Below are 26,881 nucleotides of genomic sequence, written 5' to 3'. Positions count from 1 at the left end.
TGCACATGCAAAACTGCGATGTTAAGCGATGCGGTTGAAAAATGCGAGTGCGCCTAACTTTTGTACCAGTACGCCTAACTGGCAAAAAGTTAGTCTAGAGCCCTGGCAAAAATCAGATTTTTTTTTGCATCCAAGTCTGTGATTGGCTGGTTTTGTGGCACAAATATAACGGTGTAGAGAAAGAGTTGAGCGCGCACAGGCAGAAATGTTGAGAGCGCGAGCAACACATTGCGAGCGAGCGCAAATGCAAAAACTGAGCGAGAGGGACTGCTGTTGTGTGTGTGTGTGTGTGTGTGTGTGTGTGTGTGTGTGTGTGTGTGTGTACGTACGTACGTACTATGGACACGCACACACATACATCTACTGATACTGATAAGCACTCACTGACGCATCACCCTCCCTACCCCGGATCCAACGCCACCTCCAACGCTTACCTCCCCTCTGATGTGGACATCGGGTCAGCTGGAGGCGCAGTCGAAGATTGCAGCGGTCCCAGATCAGATGTACACACTGGAACTCTTTCCCATGTTGCTGTCTGTGTTTATTGTGCTGTGGTGTGTTGATATCTGTGCATTCCTGTATTATCCTTCTGTGTTACACATTTCGATGTTTTTATCCTCGCTACCTGGCCTGACCTGTCTCCCCAATGTGATGTTTGTGTATTGTATGTACGGTCGGCAAGGTCTGTCATCTCGGTTGTGGGCAAAAGACCTGCAACTGACAAATAAAGACTCATCTCATCATCTCAAATTTAGCTTTTCTTCGGTCAAAATAAATTTCTCCTCAAAATGCCACACTTGCACCTGCAAACTTTTTTTTACGTGCGCTCAGAATAGTGCCACAAAAATAACGCCATAACATAGTGGTCGGGAGATTTGGAGTCAACAGCATCCATGACACACAACGTAACGTGCGATAATGTGTCGTGCGCAAAAGCATCAGCTCTATTATATTTTCCTTTTTCCTTCGGGATTAATAAAGTATTCTGATTCTGATTCTAAGAGCCGTGCTTACAGAGCGCTTTGTAGTGAATCAGAGTCGACTCCCATTGAGTGAGAGCCGCTCCTCACTTAATTTCCTTTTGCTGCTCAGCTCTCACACAGTGGCTCAGCTATGCTCCAATCCCTCCGTATTGTGGCCAATCACATGCGAGGATATAGGATAATATCATTATCAATATCATACGAAGCAGCATCTGGCTGCAGTTTAAAGACTTTTTTGTCTTGGTCTCGTCTCGACTTTGTCTTGGTCTCAGTATCCTCTGGTCTTGGTTTAGGCGGTGTCAACTACAAGTCTACTGGTCAGCCAGGGCCGGACTGGGACAAAAAATTGGCCCGGGCATTGAGACTGGCCCACCAGGTATTATAGGAAAAACCATAAAGCCTTTGAATGAAAACAAACACTGCTGTGACAGTGATGTACACTGTCTTGTTGGTATATGTATGATCTGGATCACCTTCATGTTTCCCTCTCACTACATATCCAAACCGATATCATGACCAGCAGCTTTACAGCTGTGGCTCCAGCAAACATCAGCTGATACTAGAAATTAATATTAAATAAATTCCAACAACAGATGATCAAGCTTAATAAATTTCTCCTCAAAATGCAACACTTGCACTTGCAATTTTTTTTACGTGCGCTCAGAATAGTGGCACAAAAATAACGCCATAGCTTAGTAGCCATCCTTGTTTCTTGTATTCATGCAACTCATGTGCTTCCTATTTTTCAGAAGTTATTGAATCAGCATGTTCTGTGGTTCAGGTGAGTACGCACATTAATAGCAAAATAGATGTCATTTCTATTACCATCAATTACATAGCATTGTTAAGGTAAAAACATAGATTTATACTTCACAGAAATTGATTGTAAACAATTTTCCTGATCTGAAAGATGATTAAATGTGCAAAATCAGTGTTTTGTCTATTAAAGACTGATGACCCTGAGCTGAGTTCCTTACCTGACAGCCATCTGATTGATTACTTTGCTATCTCATTAATGTAAAGCGGTGACCTAGGCCCAATTGGAACTGCATAGTTAATATGCATTACATCAAATCAGGAAATCAGTAACTGGATCTTTACAAATCCAGAATCAAACCAGAATCAATTCAGGACAGGGCACAGTTATTTCCCATCCCTGTATCACTGAGAGGTATGGTCGACTCATCGATGGTGAAGACCTGTTTTCGGAACTGTTCCCAGTCTGGCCTGCAAAGTGGCAGCTCTGCTTGGAAGTGCTTCCAGAACCTAGAGGCCAACACGAGGTGATTAAAGTTCATACATTCACAGTAGCACAGTGTCCCTGTGGATGTAGCCTAAGTTACTGTTCTTTAGCTGTAACTGACACGGACCCTAAATACATCACATGCAGGTAATTATGAAGTCAGTCAAAAAAGAGCAGCATCAAGGATTTCCCATTTACAACATTACATGGTTGTGATAGCTAAGCTAAGAGTTATTAGGCTTGAAAATGGCAATGAATATTCTTAACAAAATAAACATGCTGTAACAACATGTGTGTCTGAGTGCTCCTCCTACATAAAGTAAAATACATCAAAATTATATTTTGCTAAATAGTATTGTGTATTTTGATCTGTGTGTATAATCAGATATGTGTATGTATGTGTGTATATGTGTAAATAAATCTGTGTGTATAGATATTTATCAATGAAAGTCTTCATGTTTAGCTCAAAAACACTGAAAGTGCAGCATAGTTATTCGAACAATTTACAGCATGACAAAGAATCCGTGAGATTAAATGTCTGTACTTGTGGTGGTAGATGTCTGGGTCTCGGCTGACGCGGTTCTGAAAGCCGATGTACAGGTCGTCCCACAGACAGCCGTGCAGCACCACGTACCTCATCACTCCAATCCTGTTTTTAATCTTCGATGAAACGAAGCAGCATGAGCATAACAGCATGTAAATAAAGTATCCAGGCAGAACAGGAGTTTTTCAGATGTTAGATGGCAGACGTGATCATTTCCTCACGATTCGCTGGGAGTCATGAGGAAATCACTATTATTCACATCCTGTTATCTGTTTGTTTAGGGACTCACCTCCAAGTAGGCGTGCTCTCTGTCAGGTCTCTTTGTGGGGAACGATAGATCCAGAAAGTCCACCAGATAGTCATAACCGTCAGTGATGCATTCAAACTTGTCGTCTGTTTCAATGACCTACACGGAGACACACTCTGAGTGAGACAGCAATGCAAAAGAAAAACGAGTGAGAGAAGGAGATCGTTAACAGCTAGAAGGAAGCGAGGTGGTGATGAGGGATCAGAGCAGAGAGAGAGTTGTTTGTTTTTTTAGATTTCATCATTGCAGGATGTTACCTGCACGCGTATCATCAGCTTCTGCTCAGGTACTACAGAGGCTGCTATAGCATGAGGGAAAGGAATTATTAAAAAACATATAAAATAAAATTTCTGCTCAGCTGTAAAAAAACAACAACACGTATTTAGTGCTTTAAAACACTGGAAGCCCGTCTCTATCATAGCATAGTTACAAGGAAGCTTAGCCTGAAAACGTCTCAGTTCTGTTGATTTTTGTTGAAGTTCTACATTTTTCATTGGATTTTATGGTTTACAAGGTTAACGGAAAGTAAAACTATGCACACATCACTACTATGTGCATGAAAAAAAAAAAAAAGATTTCATTCATAATCACACTGCTCACTGCTTGGTGGACAAGTTCAGTACGGAAGATCTTTAGTCATACACAGTGTTGGGGAGTAACGGAATACATGTACCGTTACGTATTTAAAATACAAAATATGAGTAACTGTATTCCGTTACAGTTACCGTTTAAAAAGGTGGTATTCAGAATACAGTTACTTTGTTGAAATAAATGGATTACACTGCGGTACTTTCCTGTTTCATTTTGTCGCGGGTCAGGACTGTTTGGGTTTTGTGTGACAGCTACGTTCTGTTGTTCCAGGCGGCAGCGTTACGGTTGCCATGGTTACAGGGCGACGCTCTCTCTCTCTCTGCGACTGTGTGTTTCCTGGGTGAGCGAGCGCCTTTTCGTTGTTGTTGTTGTTGTTGTGCTAAGCTAACAGGCAGAATGCTACAAGCATAGCTCTAAAGAATGTAGCATCATGGGCAGTGTAGTCCGTGTTGCAGGGAGAATGGACTGCCATACACGTTATGGGTCTGTGAGCGCGAGGAGGGAGAAAAAGGGGAGTGGAAAGGTACGAGTTGTCATCTAGCAAAAACGGGAGCTGGAAGCATGTAAATATAATAATAACCACTGCAGCCAAGAAGAGAGCCTGACGAGCCCAGTTGTAAGTAAGCTATTAAGACTCGACTGTACACCGTGTTCGTGTTTTCCTCCGAAAACAATAAGTTCCGTTGGAGCAGTCTTTCAACGCCTCTCTCTGTCTCTCGCAAGCAAAGTTGACCCACACAACAAAGTAAAGCTATTTTTCGGCTACGAGCCGACAGGGACCCCGCCGTATTAGTCAGAGGTCCCTTTACTACGGTTCGGAGTCGCGGACCTTCAGTAATAGTAATAAATCACACAGCAATAGTACATTCACGTTGTTGTAAAAAGCATGATAATATATTAAGTAATCCAAAGTATTCAGAATACGTTACTGTCATTGAGTAACGTAACGGAATACGTTACAGAATACATTTTGGGGCATGTAATCTGTAATGGAATACATTTTAAAAGTAACCTTCCCAACACTAGTCATACATCTGTCTGCTTCCCAGGTTTTTGGGGCTAATCTCAGCTTCATGTCACTGTCACAGCCTGATTGTGACATCACTGGTCTAGTCCAATCGTCTTTAAGGCCAATCATCCTCCGCTCCGCGTACTTTAAATCTCATCTGTTATTTTCCCTTGCAGTCGTCTTCATGCAACCCACCTCCTCCCCATCTCAGCCTCTCCCATATTACTCAAGCTCCATCCAAACCTCCACCTTCATCTCTACTCAGACTCCCGGGGTGGTCCTGCCCTAATCCCTGTCACTGCTGGGATTACGTTCTGCTGCGATGGGCCCTCAGACTATGATGGCAAAATATCTTAATTGAATTCTGTACATTGATGTTCTTTCTAATGATCTCTGCTTATTGAACATCCATCTTATTGTCCAGCTCATGTTGGCTTTCACGGGGCAGGAGGCAGGGCGCATTCTGAGCGGGTTGTCGGTCCAATCTCAAGACGCACAATAGTTTTTATTTAGTTTTTTTCTTAATGCTTTCTCCCCCAACCATATAAAAATGGACAAAGTAAATATTTTTACAGTCCTTTTTTGCAGGCTCATGTGTTTTATTTGGTTTTTGGAAGCAATAAGCAGAGAAATGCTTTTAGGTAGGAAAAAAAAAAAAAAAAAAAATCATGAGAACACAGTAAATGCAGACAAAGGTCAGATGTTGACTGCAGAACAGTTCTTGACACAAAAAAAAGAGTCAAACAGCTCTGCAGGAGAACATTTACCCGCACAACAAGGTTGTAGTTTTGAAAGCCAGCCCACGTGTAATAAAACTGGATCCAGCTCTGATGTTTAAATATGTCCGACTTGATGGCACTGTTCAGCTCGTTCACATACAAGTCGAACTCCCAGCTGTCCTTGTAGAGTTTTGCACTGGCTGGTGGATTGATGATGGCCTCACTATGTAAAGAAAGTATTTCATTTAGCACCTGGGTGTTATTTACATGATCATTTTAGTTTTTTTACAAGTTGTCTTGTGCTGTTTGTAGTGATGATAACAGTTGAAACAAAGTAATAACATGTCAGCAGATAACATGGACATGCAGTCAGATCAGATGCTCTGATTGACATGAGCTAATTGAGAGGCTGTAGCTTGTTGCAACTCAGTAAGAATAAAAGTCATTTTATACAGTTACTGCACACATACAAACTATATAAAGATGAAAAAGACAGGCTGAAGCTACTGTCCAAAGCTTTTGAATTTTACAGACTGTGCAGACGTGCAGGATTTTTTCCCATCAGACTAATCTGTTTATTCACTGGCCTTTCAGCTACTGACATTACTGTTTAAGTGTCTGTGGTTTATGTAGTTGTATTACACAGATGGAATAAGAGTCTCTTTCTTTCCCACAGTGGCAAAGAATGGAAAACACAGACAAACATGTGAGCTGTTCCAACCTGCTGGTGGGGTCTCTCAGAGCGAGGCCCAGGTCCAGCACAGCACCTGGCTGCGGTGTCCAAGTCTTGATTGCTGGTGCCAGCTTATTAATGAGTGCATTGAGGTCCTCTGCACTGTTTTTGATATTAGTATCCTTTATGTATCTACACCCAACACACAGTACAAACAGACAGAGAAGTAAAAGGACACATAAAGAACAAGTTAGGTCTCATGTTTGTTTAAATGCTACATCTGTAACTTAACAGTCATTAGCAGTCCCGTCACTGTCCAAAGTTTGGGCCACGACTGTGTCGTACAACCCTGTTTGCAGAAGAGTTGGGATGCTGTGTATGATGTAAATAATACTAGAATCTCAAAATCATGTTAATCTTATCCTTATTTATTAACATCACAAATGTATTGCATCAAACAGAGAATAAAACTTTAGTTTAAATGTTTTATGCTAACAACAAGTTTAAAAAAATGTTGGAGCAGTGGCAACAGGAGACTGGAAGAATGCTAAAACAATAAAACACCTGCTAGAACATTTTAAACAAATGATAAACTGAACTACTGTCAGTTAGAAACACAATTCAGTACAATAGGAGCAGCTCATGAAGGTGGAGTCGTGGTTGCAGAGATAAACTGTAGCTCATACAGATAAATAGGCACTAAATACAAAGAGGATCCCAGATATAGACTCTGATCAGTTATTGGATGGAGTTGCCCAGATGAACTACACATCAGCTTTGACCTTGGGATCTATCTGCATCAGATCAGCTACCTTTGTTGTGAGGATTCTTCCTGTCAGGGAACATAAAAGTCATTCCAACCCTTGTGCTCTTTATCGATGCATCTCTGGTGCTGTGCAAACCTCGTTACAAACTCTACCTGTCTGACGGATGAGCCTCCACAAAGTATCCAGCGAATGGGCAGTAGATCCTGGGCTGCAGGGACTTCGCCAGTGTAGCTTTGTAATTCAGCAGCTTCTTCCTCTCATTCTTGATAAACTCTGCCTTCCAGGAATCTGGAAACACATCAACATTTGCTTCATCTCAGCAGTTTGGTGCACTTTGACACTGTTGATCACAACATATGAGTTAAACAAGTCAGTTCCTACGTGGCTAAAAGAGCTACATGTGTCTGTCAAAAGACTGTAACTTAGACACTGCTGTGTGCAGGTGGAGCAAAAAGCTAACTAAGCTAACCTAGCTCAGGCTCACCGCTGTATTTCCCTCTATAGAAGGTCACTGGGAATCCAGAAGCTCCTCCAGCGAAGTCTGTCATCATCACATCCACATACTGTGGCAGCCTGCCTCCGTTTGGTCTGGTGCAGTCCACAGTGTTGAGGATCATGTGACCTGCAATCAAAACTGCGTTTTATATCCTAATCAGACTTATTTTCACAGCATCAGTAATAATATTATTTGAAATGACACCTTTGTAGTCAACAATGATGCAGGTGTCCATTTCAGGATGTACACCATCCATCAGGATCATGAACCTCAGGTGTTCATCAATCTGAGTGAGACAGGAAGAGCCATTTTACTTCATAATCATATTTCCCCCAAAATGAATTGAATCATTTTACAATTCAACATTTTCCAAACATGTTTATTGTAAATACTCTTGACCACATGTTAGAGGTGTGACTTACATTTTGCCAAACACCAAAGGGAATGACTTTAATGTTGGTCAGCTTCACTTGGCTTTGCTTCAAATACCTGTCACAGCAGAAGAACAAACTCACTTTGTACCGGATTTATTTCCTCTGTAATTTATGGGGAAGATTGAGCTCCACGTCATTACTGACCAAAACACAGGCCTGGATGTGTCACCAACATATATGGGGACATCGGGCCTTCTTTCTGCCAAGACCTTCAGTGTGGGATAGCTACAAAGCAAACAACACGTCAGCACGCCACCGTGTCAACATGAACAGTATCCAAGGCTAAAAGTTAAACTCTTTGTAGATTCTAAACTTTTATTTAATATTCCAAAAACTGCTTTTGTTTCTTTTCTAGTCAGAAGTGACATTTACAGTGACTGTGTGGAGTCGTGAGCCACTCCTCTTTCTTCATATGGCTCTTCACAGAATGAGCTTGTTGTTAATTACAAACAATTGCAGGAATACAAATCCTGTAATGTTAAAGGTTTGTTATCCTACAAAGTGGAACAAACTGGAAATGTATTTTTGAATCTCAGTGACAGTTGTAATTATATTCTATACTTTTCAATAGAACTATTTGCATGATTTTATTTGTCTTTGCTAATAATATTCTGTTACGTGCACAATCACTTCTAAGGTTTTACATATCACAACATCATAAAGAAAGTAATCTGGTCTTGGTTTTATTATATTTCTCCATCCTGAGTCGTTATTACAGTCCTGTATATGTGGAGTCCTTTTACAGCCTTTACTCTAAGAACATTTCCCCTCCCTTTGCTATGATGGTATACAGTGTGTGCTCCTGTCCAGATGAACCGAACAGCTGGAGCAGTTTGTAGATACCATACTGTGTTTTCTCTGAATCGTGTAGTTGCTTCAAATAAAATCAGCAGCAATAGTTATTTGTATGTATATTTAGCAGCATTGGCAGAGCTTGCCTGAGGTGGTCTGAGTGCATATGGCTGATGTAGATGAGATCTGCACCACAAAGCCTGTCCAGAGCATCTGCTGGAGGCTCATGGAGAAGCCACCACCCTCTGGCAAACGCGGGACCCTTTAACCAGGGGTCGAACATGAACCTTCTCTCACCAAGCTGTAGCTCCATGCAGGCGTGGGTTAGGTAAGTCACCTGAGAGGAAGGTCAAAGAAAATGTCATCTTTGGAGACAGCTGATGCACTTTTCACTCTTCGTTCATTCACGATTGACAACATTTGAGATGATTATTATTATTATTACTTAGATCATTCAAGTTTTAGATCATTTTGCCAAACAGTTTCATAAGAGTAGCACAGTAGTATGCACAGTGTTGTCTGAAAAACTGGGGTTAAATATTTGTTATCTAAAGCGTAACATCAACGTACTTTGACTTCTCCTTCCTGGAGCTCCAGAGGCTCTCGAGGATCAGCCATCCAGGGGTCAACAGGGCTCAGCTCCACCAACTGAAGCCCCCCATCATCCAACATTTCTACCTCTGCAAGTGCAACAACAAGCTCAGGTGTTGACCTCACATGGCATTTATATTATTATCATTCTGTTATTCTCGATGCTTTAAATAGAGCTTTTCATACTACTATCCATAGTAGTAGTAATATTTAATACAAGCTTCACTGTAGCACCTTTTCCATGTTTCTTATTACTGAGTTACATCATTTATGTAAGTTACTATTTTATATGATTCAATTAAACAACACGAGGTTTTACTATTAATATTATTATTAATTATATTCTGCTTTATCTTCAAACTGGATTGTTTGTCTTGACAGTGTGTTCACTGCACCACTGTGCTACAAATAAGTGAAGCAGACAAATCTGTGCTGTACCGTGTGCACATGACGTTAGGAGCTGTTTAAGAACAGGTCCTCTGTGAGAGATTTATGAGATCGACTGCAGAGAAGAGAGCTGCTCTGCAGGTGGTTAACACTGTGATGATGACGATGGGCAGATTGGATGATAGTGTATGTGCTGTGAGGAAGAGAGCACTGCTGACTCAGAGACTCCAAACCTGAGAGGAAGATTTCTGTTATCAATAAATGATGAAACTGAACTGTTTGATTTAGACTGGGGTCAATAAGAATTATTCACTTTTTACCAAGTTTAAGAAAGGTGAGAGCAAACCAAACTTTGATTATATTAAACATTCATAAGCAGGTTTGTGTGAGAGAGCAGGAGTGTGGGTGAACCCATGGTCGTGTCCAAATTCATGGGCTGCATCCTCCTGAGGCCGCATTTGTAGACCGATTACGTCACAGCGTCGCGCCGAAGGCTGTCCAAATTCGTAGACTCCTCCGAATGCAGCCGACAAATGAGTCCTCCTTTTCCCCGAATTTGAAGGATGTGTCCTTTGTGGCCCACCATATCCCAGAATTCATAGCGCGGCCCAGCCAAACTCCAGTTTCCAACAATGGCGGCCGCTACTAAGTTTTAAAATGACTCTTACTAATCTTTCTGGGTCACAAAATAAACTTTTAGCATATTTTCAGGCAAGAATGTAGCTGTGTAAACATCAAATATCTGCTCGGTTTGTCAAGATATCGCATATTTGCAAAAGTGCTTCGACGTTTTCGGTGACGTCTGCTACCCACCAGCTCGATAGCTGACCAGCCCAGAATTCATTGCACAGAACTTCCTTCACGTAACGATGGCGGCACAAAAAGATAAACCGGGAGACGAATACACTTTTAAATGTAAGTATATGAAAATCTGGTGGTACAAAAGTTACATTTTTATAGCGGTTATGTTGTTAGGGTTGTGAATTTGCATAGACTTGTAATATTTATTTAAACAATCTTCATAAAAAGTGTCCGTAAACTAGCTTGTATGGTGGGTCCCGCGGTTTTTCATTGCCGCTTACATTTTTCCCAATCCACTTTTTTGTGATATGTTTATAGGCACCAAAGAGCAAACGGCAGACTTCATTAAAACTAGAGGAGAAAACGATCACCTCTTCACTGGGGTAAAAAATTCAGCGACTGTGGGATGGAGGCACACGAATAAATCAATTTACACATATTCATCTGAGTACGGTTTCAACAACCCTCATTCTGTACAGAACCTGTGATGTCCAGACGATATTCCTCTTGTGTTCTGCTGTGAAAACTTTTGGATTTAGGGATTATCAGTTGTCATGGTTTTCTCTCTTCTCTTATTTTTTTGTGTGCGATCAGGACTATTCTCGAGAAGATGGGCCTGCAAGGGAAAGTCACCCCCTTGCAGGCCAAAAAGAAGTGGGACAACTTAAAGAAAAGATACAAAGAATGTGTGCTGTCAAGAAGATAATTTAAGAATGAAATTTAATAAATGCACATTTACTAAAAGTTGTATTGTTTATATTTGTCTGTCATTTCTGATTTCCTCTGCCTTTAGGATTGCAAGTGTCCAGGGTCAGGTGAGGGAGTCAGTGCGAAGCCCACTGCTGCTGCTTGGCCCTGGTTTGGCCTCATGGATGAGGTGATGGGACAGAGGCCTTCCATTAGGCCGCCTGTCCTTATTTCCTCTCTCCCTGAGGACACTCCAGGGCCAAGTACAGCAGTGGGTGACCAAAGCACACCATTGTTTTTCTTGTGACATTACCAATAAGTTTGATGTGTCACATGGCCCTCTTCCTATTGGAAAAACAAAAGTTGTATCCAAGATGGCCGACTTCTAAATGGCCACCATCCATTTGGAGGAGTTTGCCCCCTCACATATACTAATGTGCCACAAACAGGACTTTGATATCACCAACCATTCCCATCTTATTACGGTGTATAAATGGCCCACCCTGTACTTTACAGCAATTTATGCCCACTGTTGAATTCCTGGAAACCTGAGATAGATAGATAGAGTTTATTCAACCACCACACTCTTAGATAATGCAAGTAAATGGAAGAGAGATACCTTTTTACACAGATTAATCAGAACAAGTGCAGTCACAAATTGTCAAATTATTCATTAGAAGGGGCCCTCTGAGTCCGCTAGGGGGCGCGTTATGGAGTAGACGCGCAAACCACGAGGTCCCATTTATCTGTTAAATTACTTTATGGTTCACCTATTGTGGCCCAATTCAGAGATTTCTTAAGCTCTATTAAGAAAGTCAGCATTGTTTTAGCTGTTGTTCTTTCCGTCTTTTTGCCTTATCTCGAAGTGACATGCCTCCTAAGCAGTCTGCTAAAGGAGTGCAGGCTAGCTGCTCAGGGACCGCTAGCAAAACTACCGTTGACCCAGCGACACTGCTAGCTTTCCGCGACATTGTCAAAGAAGTGATTCAAGAGGAAAATGACAACCTACGGGACGAAATTAAACGAGCCATTTCGCCCATCCAAACCACTCTTGACGAATGTACTGAGAAGTTGGGCGAACACGAAGAAGGCTTGAATAATCTGGACAAGCGGCTAGAAGTTATGGAGACATGTTTCGCAGATCTGAGTAACCAATACAAGAAGTTGCTGCTGAAAACTGACGACTTGGAGAATCGGGGAAGACGATGCAACTTGCGTATATTAGGAGTGCCGGAGGGAGCCGAACAAGGGAATCCCACTAAATTTGTTGCTGATCTGTTGCACGTTGTACTGACTGGTCCCGGCGGTTTGGAGCAGGCTCCGATCCTAGACAGAGCTCACCGGGCGGCGGTTGCGCTGCCCACGGAGGGAGGGCGACCGCGGCCGTTCATTGTTCGCATTCATTACTACCAGGAGAAGGAGCGGATACAGCGCTTAGCCAGACAGAAAGGCCGGCTGGAGTTTCAAGGGAAGCAGATCTTCATCTTTCCTGACTACAGCGCCGACCTGGCCAGACGCCGGGCTGCTTTCAGCGAGGTGAAGGGACTACTACGGAAAAAAGACGGAGTTCGCTACGGTCTTCTTTATCCTGCCCGGCTTCGGATCTCGTTTAATGGAGAAACACAGGTATTCGACTCTCCTAAAGCAGTGAAAGATTTCATTGACTCCAAGTTTGAGTCATCTCCCGAATGACATTTCATAAGAACCACCGGGACTTTCATACCATCGTGACTATATTTTTGTCAATCAATAAACGGACGATCTTTGGTTTAGCTTAGTTTCATGTTCAATGTTCATTTAGAAATCTCAGATGTTGGTGAGTTTGCCCTTGTTTCCTGGGAGGTTAAATATATTCCAGTACTTGTCACTTAAAAGGGACTCCGGGGTCAGCTTCGATGAGAATTGAAACAGGTCCGTTTTTCGGTTACGGGTAAATGCGACGTGGGAGTTTTTCTCTTTCCTTCTCTTAATTATTTTACTCTATTGTGTTGGACTTTGTGACTTTCTAATTTGAATGTGTTTTGGACTACATGTGTGATTCATAGTTCAGATGCTTCTGCTCATGTGGGGCTGTGGTTATGAATAAGGTGAATGGGACTCTTAATAGAAGCAGGGGAGCTTTGGGAAATTGGTGTGTGTCGTTTGGGGACAACACTGAACACGGGGAGGTGGGTGGGAGGGACTTATCTACTTCTTTTTCTTTTGTTTTTTTTTCTTCTTTTTTGTTGTATATTATTTGCTCAGATTATTGTTAACAACAACATTTCAGTGTGCACTCATGATAGGATTGATATTTGCGTTTGGAACCGCCTTTTTCATCATGTACTTATATGGTGATGACTTCTGTTGATGACACTTCAACTGCTGTGAGTAATGGCTGCCATGTTAACTTTATTAGTTGGAATGTGAAGGGATTGAACCACCTAGTGAAACGAAATAAGGTGCTCTCTCATCTTCTTTATCTTAAAGTACATGTAGCGTTTCTTCAAGAAACACACCTTAAGCATACAGATCATGCCAGATTAAGACGAAATTGGGTTGGACAAATTTTTCATTCCAAATTCAATGGTAAAGCCAGAGGTGCAGCAATTTTGATTAATAAGAATACTCCGTTTATAGTCTCTCACACAATAGCTGACCCAAATGGTCGCTATGTAGTTGTGACAGGGTCCCTGTTTAATACTTCACTTATTTTAGCAAACGTATATGCTCCGAATTGGAATGACTCAACTTTTTTCAATGACTTTCTTAATTCCCTTCCACAGATCAATACACACCAATTGATCCTTGGAGGGGACATGAATACTGTTATGGATCCAGTACTAGATCGCTCCTCAGATAAAAGACTTCCACTCCCTAAATCCTCATTAGTGTTACAGTCATATTTACAAACCTATGGGGCTGTTGATGCGTGGCGATTTCTCTACCCCTCAACTAAACAATATTCCTTTTTTTCTGCAGTGGATCAAACGTATTCTCGTATAGACTACTTTTTTGTTGACAAAAAATTGCTTCCCAATATCAAGACTTGTAAATACAATAGCATAGTAATATCTGATCACAGTCCACTTGTTTTGGAACTCAGCTTCCCGGATGAACCCTTTGTGTACTCCTGGAGACTCAATCCTCTTTCTTTGTCAGATAAGGAGTTTGTGGAATATCTTTCCAAACAAATTGATATCTTTATAAGAACAAACATTACGCCTGGCATGGCCTATAGTACGGTTTGGGAAAGCTTAAAAGCATTCTTACGGGGCCATATTATATCATACTGTTCATATACTAGAAAACAGAAACAGAAACGTCTTTCTGAATTGATACACCTTATTTCGCAATTGGATGAGCAACACTCTACAACCCCCTCTCCAGATTTGTATAAACAAAGACTAACGTTACAGACTGAATTTAATTTAATCTCAACCCAGCAGTCAGAGTCTATGATTCTTAAATCTAGAGGAAGATGGTATGAGCACGGAGAAAAAGCATCTAAAATTTTAGCACATCAGCTTCGTAAATCAGAAGCAACTCGTATAATCCCTGAAATTAGGACTGAATCTGGACATGTCACCACTACACCACAAAAAATAAATGAGAGTTTCAAAATATTCTATTCCAGTCTCTATGATTCTGAATCTTTAAACACGCCTGGACTGTTTGAGGCTTTTTTTGATGGAATGACAGTTCCGACTTTAACCTCGGCATTCAGAGACCAATTGGAGGAGCAAATTACGGTGGAAGAAATTAAGTTGGCGATTAGCTCAATGCAGAATGGCAAATCCCCGGGTCCGGATGGGTATCCGGTTGAATTTTACAAGACCTTTAAAGACAGTTTATCACCTTTATTACGAGACATGTTCATTGAGTCATTGGTTTCAAAATGTCTTCCCCTAACGCTTCGACAAGCGACCATCTCACTCCTATTGAAGCCAAATAAGGATCCATTAGAGTGTTCATCATATCGTCCTATATCACTCTTAAATGTAGATTTAAAAATACTGTCAAAAACACTTGCTCTCAGGCTAGAGCAATACCTACCATTGTTAATTTCTCCAGATCAGACAGGTTTCGTGAAGGGTAGGCATGGTTTTTTCAACCTGCGCAGGTTTTTAAACATATTACACACCAAGTCAACTACAACCCCTGAAATTGCCTTATTACTCGATGCTGAGAAGGCATTTGACCGGGTGGAGTGGGATTATCTGTTTTATACTCTGCATAAATTTGGATTTGGCCCTAATTTCATTTCATGGATTCAGTTACTTTACTCCTCACCTATGGCACGTGTTAGAACAAATTCGTTATTCTCTTCTTATTTCCCACTTCTCCGTGGTACGAGACAAGGTTGTCCCTTATCCCCTCTTCTTTTTGCATTATCAATTGAACCACTGGCGATTAAACTGCGAGCTGACAGTTGCATTAAGGGCATCTTCAGAGGTGACCAGGAGCACAAAATATCCTTGTATGCTGACGACCTCCTGCTGTATATGTCAGAGCCTTCATGCTCTCTTCCCCGTGCTCTTGCCATTTTTGAATGTTTTGGTAATATTTCAGGTTACAAGTTGAACCTGCATAAAAGTGAACTTCTCTGTGTCAACTCTCTAGCCAGAAAGATTTCATTTTCAGATTTTCAATTTAACGTTAAATCAGGGTATGTGACCTATCTGGGGGTTAAGGTTACCCACTCATACAAAGATCTTTATGAAAGAAACTTTGTCCCGCTGCTTAAAAATACTGAGACAGATCTTCAGAGATGGAACAATTTACCACTGTCATTAATTGGCCGCATCAATTCTATCAAAATGAACATACTACCCAAGTTCCTTTATTTATTTCAATGTATCCCATGCTACTTACCCAATAAGTATTTTATAACACTGAATAAGCATATCTCTGCATTTATTTGGAATGGCAAAAGTCCACGAATTCGGAAAGATTTCATGCAGAGGACTAGGCCAATGGGTGGATTAGCCTTGCCAAACTTTCAGTCTTATTATTGGGCAGCAAATATTCGTAATATGCTGTACTGGATGAGTAATGTTACTACAGAGACTCCAGCTTGGCTCCAAATTGAGTCATCCAATTGTGGCAAAATTTGCCTATCAGCTTTGTTGAGTTCAGCTCTCCCATTAGAACTATACACCTATAAACGTAACCCTTTGTTGTATGACTCGCTCAGAATCTGGGTGCAATGTAGGAAAAGGTTGGGGTTACACTTAATGTCAATTAAAGCACCTATCTGCTCAAATCATATGTTCCCACCCTCCATGATGGACGCTGCCTTTAAATTATGGGAAAGTAATGGCCTTAGAAATATCAAAGACCTTTTTGTAGATGGGATTTTTGCCTCATTCACGCAGCTCCTGAAGCAGTTTAATGTTCCTCGGCAACATTTTTTCCGCTATTTACAAATTCGTCACTTTGTAAAGAGTCGATTTCCTTCATTTCCGGAACTACCTGAGGAAACTTCTTTGGATAAAATTATTAATATAAACGTTCATAAGAGAGGGGCGATTAAAGAAATCTATGCTATACTATTAGATCTTCAATCTCCTTCTCTCTTCATCCTTAAAGCACAGTGGGAGAAAGACCTTGGGATGACTATAACAGATGAGCTCTGGCAATCTTTTCTCCAGAGGGTACACTCTTCTTCGATATGTGCCAGGCATGGGCTCCTTCAATTTAAGGTCCTACACCGATTACATATCTCCAAGGAAAAGTTAGCCAAGTTCTATCCAGGAGCTGACCCTCTGTGTAACAGATGTAAAGCAGAAACAGGTTCGCTCCTTCATACCTTTTGGACATGCCCCAATCTTCATACCTATTGGGTGTCTATATTTAACACTCTGTCAGAGATGTATAATGTTAAATATGATCCTTCTGCCCTAACAGCTATCTTTGGGGTGATACCTCAAGACATCACTTTGCCAAAATGCTATTCGAATTCTATTGCCTTTGCTTCACTTATCGCAAGGCGCCTTATACTTTTAAGATGGAAGCAAGAAGCTCCTCCCACACATGAACAGTGGCTTGCGGAGCTCATGAGGTTTTTACATTTAGAAAAGATGAGATATACACTGGCAGGTTCAACCACCAAATTTCTTAAGGCATGGCAGCCATTCCTGATGTACATGGAAACATTTAAAATGACCACCTTATCATGACCGGATGCCATATCTCTATATCACTGTCATAGTTAACTGTACGCTGAATGTCCCTTATACATTTTATTTTTATATTTGTTTGTTGTTGTTTGTTTGTTTTTTGTTGTTTTGTAGGGGTTTCTTTGGTTTGTTTGTTTTTTCCTTCTCTGTTTCTGTTATCTTTTGGGGTATTGTAAATACTGAACAGCAAACTACTGTATGTTCAATGTTTTGTTGTTAACATGCTGCTGTAACTGAAAATAAAATTTATAAAAAAAAAAAAAAAAAAAAAAAAAAAAAAAAGAAGGGGCCCTCTGCCAATTTAGCATTACAATTAGAAAGTAGTTGCTATTCTGACTGTTAGCGCCGACTGTGGCAGGAGCTATAGTTACAAGCTAACCACACGTCCCATAATGCAGCTTTGTAGTTTGCATATTTAGATTTCAGATCCACATCTCACATTGCAGGAAGTGGCATATCAATATACAGGAAATGGCACTGTGCAGACAGAACTTACCGAGCTCATCCTGCAAGAAGCTGTCGGGCGGGTTCACATATTTCATTGTTGACACGTTTAATTTCCAGTTGTGTTTGGTGCATTTTACAGTCCTGAGGGAACAGAGAGTTCTGTCAGCTATAATCAAACGTCGACCACAGATAATCTCTGAAATCTGTTCCTGTTCTTACATTGCATCCAGGTCTTCAACGTCTTTGACGAACAGCCCACCTTGATGCTTGCACTGGTTTTTGCATGCTTTCAAGTCATTGTTGCTCTTAAATATGATGTAACATTTGCCGTCCTCTGGGCTTTTCTTGAAATTGACTCCTTCTTTGAGCGAGCCGACTGCTTCAGCATCCAATGACAACAACACCTTTGCTATTTGAGAGGCCATTGCACCTAAATGTTAAAAATCAAAAAGAAGAGTTTTAACTCACAGTATTTGATGCAAGCACAAAGGATCTTACAATAGGTTTGATTCAAATGACAGACTTCAGACACTGAAAAGGACGTTGCATTAATCCTTACATGCTGTTGGGGTCAAACTTGATAATTAAGTACAAGTAAAAAAGCCCAAATGTCATTATTCAGCCCAGATTTGATTACTTTTCCTAAAGTGACTCAAAAGCTGTACTCATGTGTAGCAGTAGTGTGGAGTAGTCTGCAAGTTTTGTACAGTGAGGCTGTTGGAGGACCAAGTTAACCTACATTTCTATTGAGATGGATTTTTAATCCACCCGTGAGGGTCAAATCAATGAAAATGGGTTGCTAGTATTACCTGACTAGTTATTTGTTTGTGAGTTTTCACAGTTTCAAAGGTGTCGTCCAAACTGACCTGGTTTCTGGTAATGTTAACCTTTACCTGACCTTTAGCTGCTTCTTTATGGCAACTACATCTTTATGACACACTCCCATAAACTATATGAGATAGCTAATCGCACTGGCATAACTTCAGGAGGTAAAGAACAATGTACACATGGAGGACAAAAGTCTGGTTTACAATATGAGCTCAGGTCGAAATTCTTCAAATGAATGTAAACATTTATAAATCTCTTTATGCACATTGCTCAACGAATACATCTCATACTCTACTTCAGTTCAGTTATCTGCATTGAGAATTTTCTCTACCAACATTAGTCCCTTTCTTTTTCTACGGACACTCAAATTTCTCCTTATCAATAGGAATAAAACTTTAACACAGTTAAAAAGAAAGAAAGAACCCATATTTCAACCAATTTGAGAGCGAAGCTGAAAAACACTTTAATATATGATTCATTTGGTTTTGTATACAGTATGGTTGTTCAAGGAATGTCAACAGAAATAATTCAGTTCAATTTATTTATACAGCAAATCACAACAACAGTCAGTTCAGGGCGCTTTATATTGTAAGGCAGACCCTACAATAATACATACAGAGAAAAACCTAGCAATCATATTCAGGATCACCTGGTCCAGCCCTAACTATATGCTTTAGCAAAAAGGAAAGTTTGAAGACCTGCAGTGTGAGAGCGAAGTGCTCTAATAGGGTGATATGGTACTACAAGGTCATTAAGATAAGATGGGGCCTGATTATTTAAGAGCTTGGGGGAGTTTTTCCTTCCTACTGTTGCCAAACTGCTTGCTCATAGGGGGTCATATGATTGTCGAGTTCTCTCTGTATGTGTTATTTTAGGGTCTACTTTACAATATAAAGCACCTTGAGGCAGCTTTTGTTGTGATTAAATAAAATTTAAAAACATTTAAAAGCCTGCAGATTCGGGGGACAGTCCCTTGATCTCTTACATTTATACTTTTTATAATTTCTAATTCAGTGCCTACTTTTCCTGTTATTTGGTACTCTGTGTTCCTGTACCCTTCATACACACTTTTGATCAAAACATCTCCGTCTATCTTTAACAATCAATCCTTCCTTTATGGTGCTACACTTTGATTCTGTCTCCTTTGCTACACTTGTCTTTATCCCTGTATGGCGTGAGTGGTTATATACAGAGTCTTGACGTACAACAAGTTCATCACCTAGTTCTGCTTTTTGTCTATAATTACCAAAATGTGTTAGACAGCAGATAGTGCTACGTTTTGCACACTCTACTATAATGCTGCTGCACCTTTTCCTGTAATGCTGTTTCGTGATAACTATTTGCTCCTGCAGTTACACCGAGGCCTGCTAGCAGTACAATACTATCTACAGTTCCACAGGCAACCTAGAGATGAAGAATGATATAAGAATGGTAAATAGCCTGTATTTGTATAGCGCTTTACTCAGTCCCTATGGACCCCAAAGCACTTTACACTACATCCAGTCATCCACCCATTCACACACACATTCACACACTGGTGACGGCAGCTACGTTGTAGCCACAGCTGCCCTGGGGCGCACTGACAGAGGCTGAAAGAAATAAAGGACAGAAGAGGAAGATATTATTTTCAAAGATAAGACTGCTCAGCAAGTCACACTTTGTGAACATTAAATCTTATTTGTCACATCCTAATAATCATTTCTATTTGTTTTTAAATCAGGTATTTCATATATACATGATCTGTTGCTGGATTAAGCTTTTGTGGAGCAAAACTACAAAATTGAAGTATACTTCAGCTGGTTTTGTGCTATTATTTATTTTTTTAATTGACATTTAGGAATCACTGTACAATACCACCAACTTCAACAATTTGTCACTACATGTATTTTTCTTTTTTCTGTATTTAACCAACTAAAATATCCATACAAAAGGATGAAAGAAGAAAAAAAAAAAAAAAAAAAAAAAAAAAAAAGGAAAGAAAATAGAAATAAGCAAAGCAGAAAAATAAATAAAAAAAAATACAAAGGAAAAAAAAGGCGTGTAGGGAGTGTGTTTTTGTTTCCATTAATATAACTAATATTTCCTCTAGTCTTCTCGTAGTTAACACCGTCAAAATCATGCTATTAAAAGGTTGCATGAAAATGTGTACTAAGCAGTTTAGTGCTAAACCAGCTAGTTTGCAGTATTGCTGTTTAGTTTACAGTGATGCACAGTGTTGGACTGTCGCAGGGCAGGCTGAAAGTGACGATGCTGATTCACTTCTCTTTATCAGTTTTTAGTTCAGTTTCATTTATGTACCACCAAGTCACAGAAACAGAGGCCTCGAGGAACTTTATATTGCAAGGTTAGACCCTAGGTTTGTTTTACTAGCTTCATATTCTGTAGTAGATTTAAATCTGTTATACAGCTCTGAATTCATTTTGGCTAGATCCACAAATAACAGTGAATATTGAAAAAGCAGCGTGCATCAGCTGATCGTTGGCTTAACAAACAAACGATTATGTTCCTTAACTCTAAGCCCTGCTTTTCCCCCACACTGCACAACTACATCTGACAGGGGATTAGCTTAGGGACAGTTTCTACAATAAATAGGATTTCATCATCTGCTGTTCGTCAAAAAGTGCCATTAAAACAATTCAGCAGACCCTCAGAGTGCGGATACAAACTGTTTTCAGCTGTAGAGGTAGAGGTACGCTTCATGTACTTATCAACATACAGTTTAGCGGAGTGGATTAGAGTGCATTGGTACTTGGGCCCCTTTTATTTAGCACGGTTATACCATTGTGAATTTAGCTATACGAATATGCTCAAGAGTCTATCATATGTTTGACATGCAACTAAAAATTCGAAAATATATTTTTTTTTTAAATCAGTAACTTTGCAAATTTAGAGGAATTGTTTTTGGACAACATATGTGTCACATTTTAAACAGGGTTTGAATAATCAGCACTGACATACAGACATTTATGCCCTGGGTATAACAGACATGCTTACCTTGTGAAAGGCCCTCGGATTTCTTGGAGCAGAGAAACACTCTGTATTGTTGCTTTTCTCTATTGTATAAGCAGCGCCCGACTGTCAGAAACGCTCTGTGCTGGTAGCAAAGTCGGCTCCAACGCACATTCAGGTGAAAAAATAAAAAGTTAAAACGCTATACCTTGCGGCAGTTGTGAAGTAGTGTGGAAGATACTGTGTGTCTGATGGGGTGTTTTTATATAGGTGGGGCTACTTTCAGTTGACCTCTGAGATGTAGAGATAAAAGAGCATGATGTAAGGAAGAAAGGTGGCAGGCCTTTGGAGACTCTGTTGGACATGGTTTCTGTTGGCCTCTGACATGATAAGACTAGTTGCATTAAAGCCATTAACTGTTTGTGAAGAAACACCTTTGGGCTGAGATGCTCTTGATAAGGAGCATCTTTTGTTGCTTTGTAGACTGTTGGGCACCTAACTGCACCCCCTCTGATCAGCTATGTGTAATCATCGAGTCTAACTGTTGCATGGGCTGGGATACTCTTGATAAGGGCTCCTCTTTTGTTGCTTCATACCTTTTTTACAGACTGTTGGGAGCCTAACTGTACCCCCTCTGTCTAACTGTCACAGAATGCGCCTAGGTGTGAATATGTGTTTTTAGAAGTATCACAGTTTATTTCTAAAAGAATACATGTTGTTTGCGGTGCTCTATTTAAAATTATTGGCCTGTGAAACTTTTAGAAAAGTGAAATGCCCCTAAAGTAGTTAAATCATCTATGTGTAATCAGCGAGTCTAACTGTTGCAGACTAGTAGATAATTATAAGACTAGTTGCATTAAAGCCACATTGAGGTTGATACAGCGCTAGTGTGAATATGTACTTTTAGAAGTATCACTGTTTATTTCTAAAGGGATACATGTTATTTGCGGCCCTCTGTTTGAAAACTATTTGCTCCTAAATAGCACTGAAGAAAATGCAAAAGGCTCCTAACTAGTTAAAATACCCCTAAAGTAGTTCAATTAAATCATCCATGTCTAAATAACAGAACTCTGAGACCTATACAATCCTTTAAAAAGAGTTTAATTAAAACACATAATGGTTTCATTAAATAATACGCTATTAAACACATGTGAACTCATATGACCCCTGGACCCACATGCACGTGCAAAAAGCCCGTTCTCGCGCACGTGCACACGCACATGGACGCGGAGGGGGCTAGGGGAGGGGGGGGAAAATGCCCTCGGGGGTGGGGGGGCAAAAAAAGTACAGGTAAATTACTACTACCGTGTGATGGAAAGTTTCAGGATTCTGACCTTCTCTGTTGAGTTGATATGACTGAACATAAGGATCGTGTTTTGTCAGTTATACTGATGTGCTTCAGCTGCACAGTGTACTAAGGCAAAGCTACACAGAAACCCTGCGTGAAGATGACGCTGAGTGCATGCTGACCACAGCACCGGCAGTCAGAACATTTCAGGAGGAAGAAAATTCAAAGATGAGTCAGACTTGTAGCCTCTAATTCTTCACGTTGCCGCCTGGAACCACTGTGGTGATAACGTTGAAATGTCTTTGTGCTGCTTGTTATCTTTGCGACATGTTGTCAGCTTTATGTTCATACATAAAAACTAGCAAAAAGATTGTTTGTGTTTCTTCATTAGGATAGAGATTTGTGTTGGAACTAAATCTGTGTTATTTCAGATATCCATAACATTCTTCCCCCAAATTACTGGATATTAATAAATTATGCTTAAGGTATTAAAATGTGGTATCAACGGTTCCTGAACAAGTGTCAATATGGAGCGGATGTCAAAGGTCACTTGTGGTAAACAGTTTATTGGTACAGTGTGAGCTCTGTCTCTCATACATGTGAGGATGACTGCATCAATGGGTTTTATTACACCGTTATCTTTATGACACACTCCCATAAAATATATGACAATCCCATGTTTGTAAAAGCTAAAGAAATATGTACCCATAGACAGACAGAGTGATTAACATGAACGTCGAGACCAAAAGGAATCCGTGCAAAACACAAGCTAACCAAAACTTATAAATGCAACTGAAAAGAGGCTCTAACATTATTAAACAAAAAATGACCAAAACTCAAATAAATTTCAAAACCCAACGGCACAATCAACAAATAACTCAAATAGCACATTGTTACTAAATGAAGACCAATGATACCATCCATCCATCCGCTTCTCCTTTTCAGGGTCGCGGGGGGCGCTGGAGCCTATTCCAGCTGTCATAGGAGGGGGGGTACACCCTGGACAGGTCGCCAGTCTGTCGCAGGCCAATCAATCGCACATTTACACCTAGTGACAATTTGGAACATCCGATTAACCTATCCCCACCAATGATGCCAAGCACATAAGAACATCTACATAACATGGCTGCAGAGAAGAGAAGTGTTGCAGAGGGCCGATCGAAGTTCTGCACTATAAACTATCCGTGTTCACCACAGTCAGGAGAGCCAGAGCCACAAATTCAAGCCGCCAATCAAGCTAAAGCTAAATTATAATTAACAGCAGAATATTCTCGGCTCTTAATGAATCACTTTTTTTGATGAATCTGTTTATTCACACCTTACAGATGTTTCAAAACATTTGTAAAACTGCACAAATAACACTTTGTGGAGTGTAGATGTTAACACTAGCAGCAGACTGAACACCAGAGTTTTATTCGTCTACTTAATTTTAGAGTAAGTGGTAGACTAGAAATGAATGCTGTACACACAATACATCCCCCTGCATGACCGCACATGAACACATCAGCTCCATCAGGTGCTGCAGCTTGTTAAAGTCCCTCTCAGAGCATTTTAACATCAGTCAGACTTTTATTCAACTCACCGTCAAAGACTGTTTTCAAAGAGATGCTTCTCACGAACCTTAGAACGAAGTTGCTTCGGTCAAACTCCACCACACACGGAGATATACAGTCATCCCCCCTCCCCTTCCAAAGGCCTTCGACGCTTATTCCCTCCCGATGCAGACGGTGGATCAAAGGGCACCAGCGCATATGCTGCAGGCCCAGATGTGCTGTCTACACTGGCTGTCTCTCACCGTTTACCCGTCCCTGTTGCTTGTCATGTGTTACGACTGTTGTCGTAATTATATGTAAATTTGAGTGTGCAGGTGCTCCTCCGTGATTTCTGAATCCAGTGAAGGTACGTCCACTGAGGATCTGGGCCTCACGCTCCGCATAAGAGAGGTGGAGACCCGCAACAGGGAGCTGGAAGTGCAAGCTATGCATCTCCGTATCAGAGCTCTTGAGCTTGAAAAGGGCTCAGCTAATGGTTCCCCAACGTCACCAAGCACAAGTGCTTCTTCTTCTGCTGGTTTTGACATAAGTAAGCACATCAAGTTGGTTCCCCCGTTTCGAGTCTGAGGTAGACTCCTCTTTTAGTGCATTTGAGCGCATAGCCGCTGCTTTGAAGTGGCCGAAAGAGTTTTGGGCCCTCTTACTCCAATGTAAGCTTGTGGGAAAAGCCCAGGAAGTGTGTTCAAGCCTGTCTGTTGAGCAGAGATTAGATTATGAAACTCTTAAGAAAACTGTGCTGCGGGCGTATGAACCTGTCCCTGAAGCATATCGGCAGAAATTTAGGAATCTTAATAAAAACTGCTAACCAGACTTTTGAGTTTGCGCGAGAAAAGAATGTGTTGTTTGAGAAATGGTGTTGTTCATGTAAAGTTAAAACCGTGGAAGAGTTGAAAACTCTTATTTTGCTGGAGGAGTTTAAAAAGTGTTTGCCGGAACGCATCGTGACTTATTTAAACGAACAAAAGGTGTCGTCTCTCACTAACGCGGCTCTCCTGGCTGACGAGTTTGTTTTAACGCACATAAGTGTGTTCTGTGCACAGAATTCGTTTCAGGAAAATTTCTCTGAACGAAAAAAGTCACCAAAAGCAGTGCGTAAAAATGTATCAGCGTTTATTGCTAAATCAAACGGTCGAGAATGTTTTTATTGTCACGACTCAGGACATTTGATTGCTGCGTGTCCAGTATTAAAAAGAAAAGAAGCGAGGGGCACTGAATCTCCTGCAGGTGTGGGTTTGATTAGAACCACTTGCTCGCCAAAGGTGCGCATGGAGGCTGAACAAAACCCGAAAACTGACGTTGATCCGTAGTTTCTACCATTTGTGTCACGCGGCTTTGTTTCGTTGACGGGTGAAGAAAATGATAAAGTGCCAGTCACGATTCTTAGAGATACGGGTGCGTACCACTCATTCTTACTAGAGTCCGTGCTGCCTTTGTCTGAAAAAACATCCCGTGGTTCCGACATACTAGTGTGGGGAATAAAGATGAGTGTCACCAAAGCCCCTCTGCATATGGTACACCTGCATTTGCTGTTAGTGTCGGGCTATGTTAAAGTCGCCGTGCGCCAGCGATTACCAATCGAAGGAGTTTCCTTCATTCTTGGTAATGATCTAGCTGGTGGGCATGTTTCCCCCCGCCAGAAGTTGTTGATGTTCCTGCCTTTGCTGCTGATTCACACTGGAAGTCCCAGGCCTTTCTAACCCTCTGTCAGCCAAGTGGAAGCTAAATTGGCTAGTCTTTTAGCATCAATTCATATGGAAATTAGGTCGTTACCTGAGAAGTGGGGGAGTGGGGCATCTCTTCTGTTCTGGGTCAATCTGACCCGCAACATAACAGGAGGGTTAATCTTGAATTTGTTTTCAGTTTCCTCATTTGTTCTAATAACACACACACACACACACACACACACACACACACACACACACACACACACACACACACACACAGCTTATGCTGTGATTGGCTGTCCTGTCTGAATGGAGGATCATGATAGCATCTTGTTTTGGCTCAGTGTGAATACAAATGTCATTGACAGCACACGTTACCTGTGTACAGGTTCTGTTTTAGTTCTGTGACCATGGAAGGTGCATAAGGCTCTGGGTTATCCATGCATTAAAAAAAATGCATCATCGCTCTGTTGCTTTAATCAGTCACATCTTTCCATGACAGGGACAGGGTTGATGCACATACACAATCTATAAATGACTCTGTGCTTGTTTCTGTTAGAAGCCGTGCAGACTGCTGCACTGGATTGTTGTTTCTTTGATGCAATCAAACTGAAACCTGACAAAGGTACTGTCACGGCTGCCGAGGCGAGCCGTGTGGCGTAGAAGGGAGAAAGTAGTGATGTGACGTTCTGTATCGATGCTTCGAAGCTTGTGTCGAGTAATGGAGGGGGCGTTTCCGCGATGCACGTATCGAGGCTTGTTTAATTTATGGGAGGAGCTCAAATGACGTCCGAAGCCTCGCTGCCCGGCTGTACCACGTGACTGGTTCATGAAGTGGTTCGAACTTTTCCGCGAGATATGACAGCGATATAAACCCCTCAGACTTCATTCAAAAATGTGGGTGTTTGATGGAGAGTTGCGGTTAGTGAGAGTTAGAGACAGTTTGGAGGTTTATGAGAGTGAGGAG

General features: G+C 41.0%; 1 protein-coding gene across 1 annotated transcript; it reads right to left on the bottom strand.

Moving 5' to 3' along the window:
* Positions 1–1,704: 1,704 nt before the first annotated feature.
* On the bottom strand, positions 1,705–26,014 carry LOC120743416 (cytidine monophosphate-N-acetylneuraminic acid hydroxylase-like). Its single transcript, XM_040047036.1, has 15 exons — positions 24,280–26,014; positions 17,852–18,062; positions 17,682–17,773; positions 9,129–9,238; positions 8,705–8,895; positions 7,911–7,991; positions 7,755–7,821; positions 7,537–7,618; positions 7,321–7,458; positions 6,989–7,124; positions 6,118–6,261; positions 5,445–5,619; positions 3,060–3,176; positions 2,771–2,886; positions 1,705–2,249 (listed from the first exon to the last, which is right to left on the bottom strand). Exons 1-15 carry the CDS (start codon positions 24,446–24,448, stop codon positions 2,111–2,113), a joined length of 1,968 nt encoding a protein of 655 aa, XP_039902970.1. The 5' UTR covers positions 24,449–26,014; the 3' UTR covers positions 1,705–2,110.
* Positions 26,015–26,881: the final 867 nt, after the last annotated feature.

Source organism: Simochromis diagramma, unplaced genomic scaffold, assembly GCF_900408965.1.
Source record: "Simochromis diagramma unplaced genomic scaffold, fSimDia1.1 OVJJ01000331.1, whole genome shotgun sequence".
Lineage (NCBI taxonomy): Eukaryota > Metazoa > Chordata > Actinopteri > Cichliformes > Cichlidae > Simochromis > Simochromis diagramma.
Note: the sequence above shows the minus strand (reverse complement) of the source record. Positions and strands in the feature narration are given on the sequence as shown.

Excerpts from the sequence above, each read along its gene's own strand:
- LOC120743416 (XM_040047036.1), bottom strand. The coding sequence starts at position 24,448 with ATGCGCTGGTGCCCTTTGATCCACCGTCTGCATCGGGAGGGAATAAGC. Across the intron at positions 9,239-17,681 it reads CTTCTTGCAGGATGAGCTCG|AGGTAGAAATGTTGGATGAT; the intron begins GTAAGTTCTGTC and ends TTGCACTTGCAG. Across the intron at positions 3,177-5,444 it reads ACTACAACCTTGTTGTGCGG|GTCATTGAAACAGACGACAA; the intron begins GTAAATGTTCTC and ends GTCTCCGTGTAG.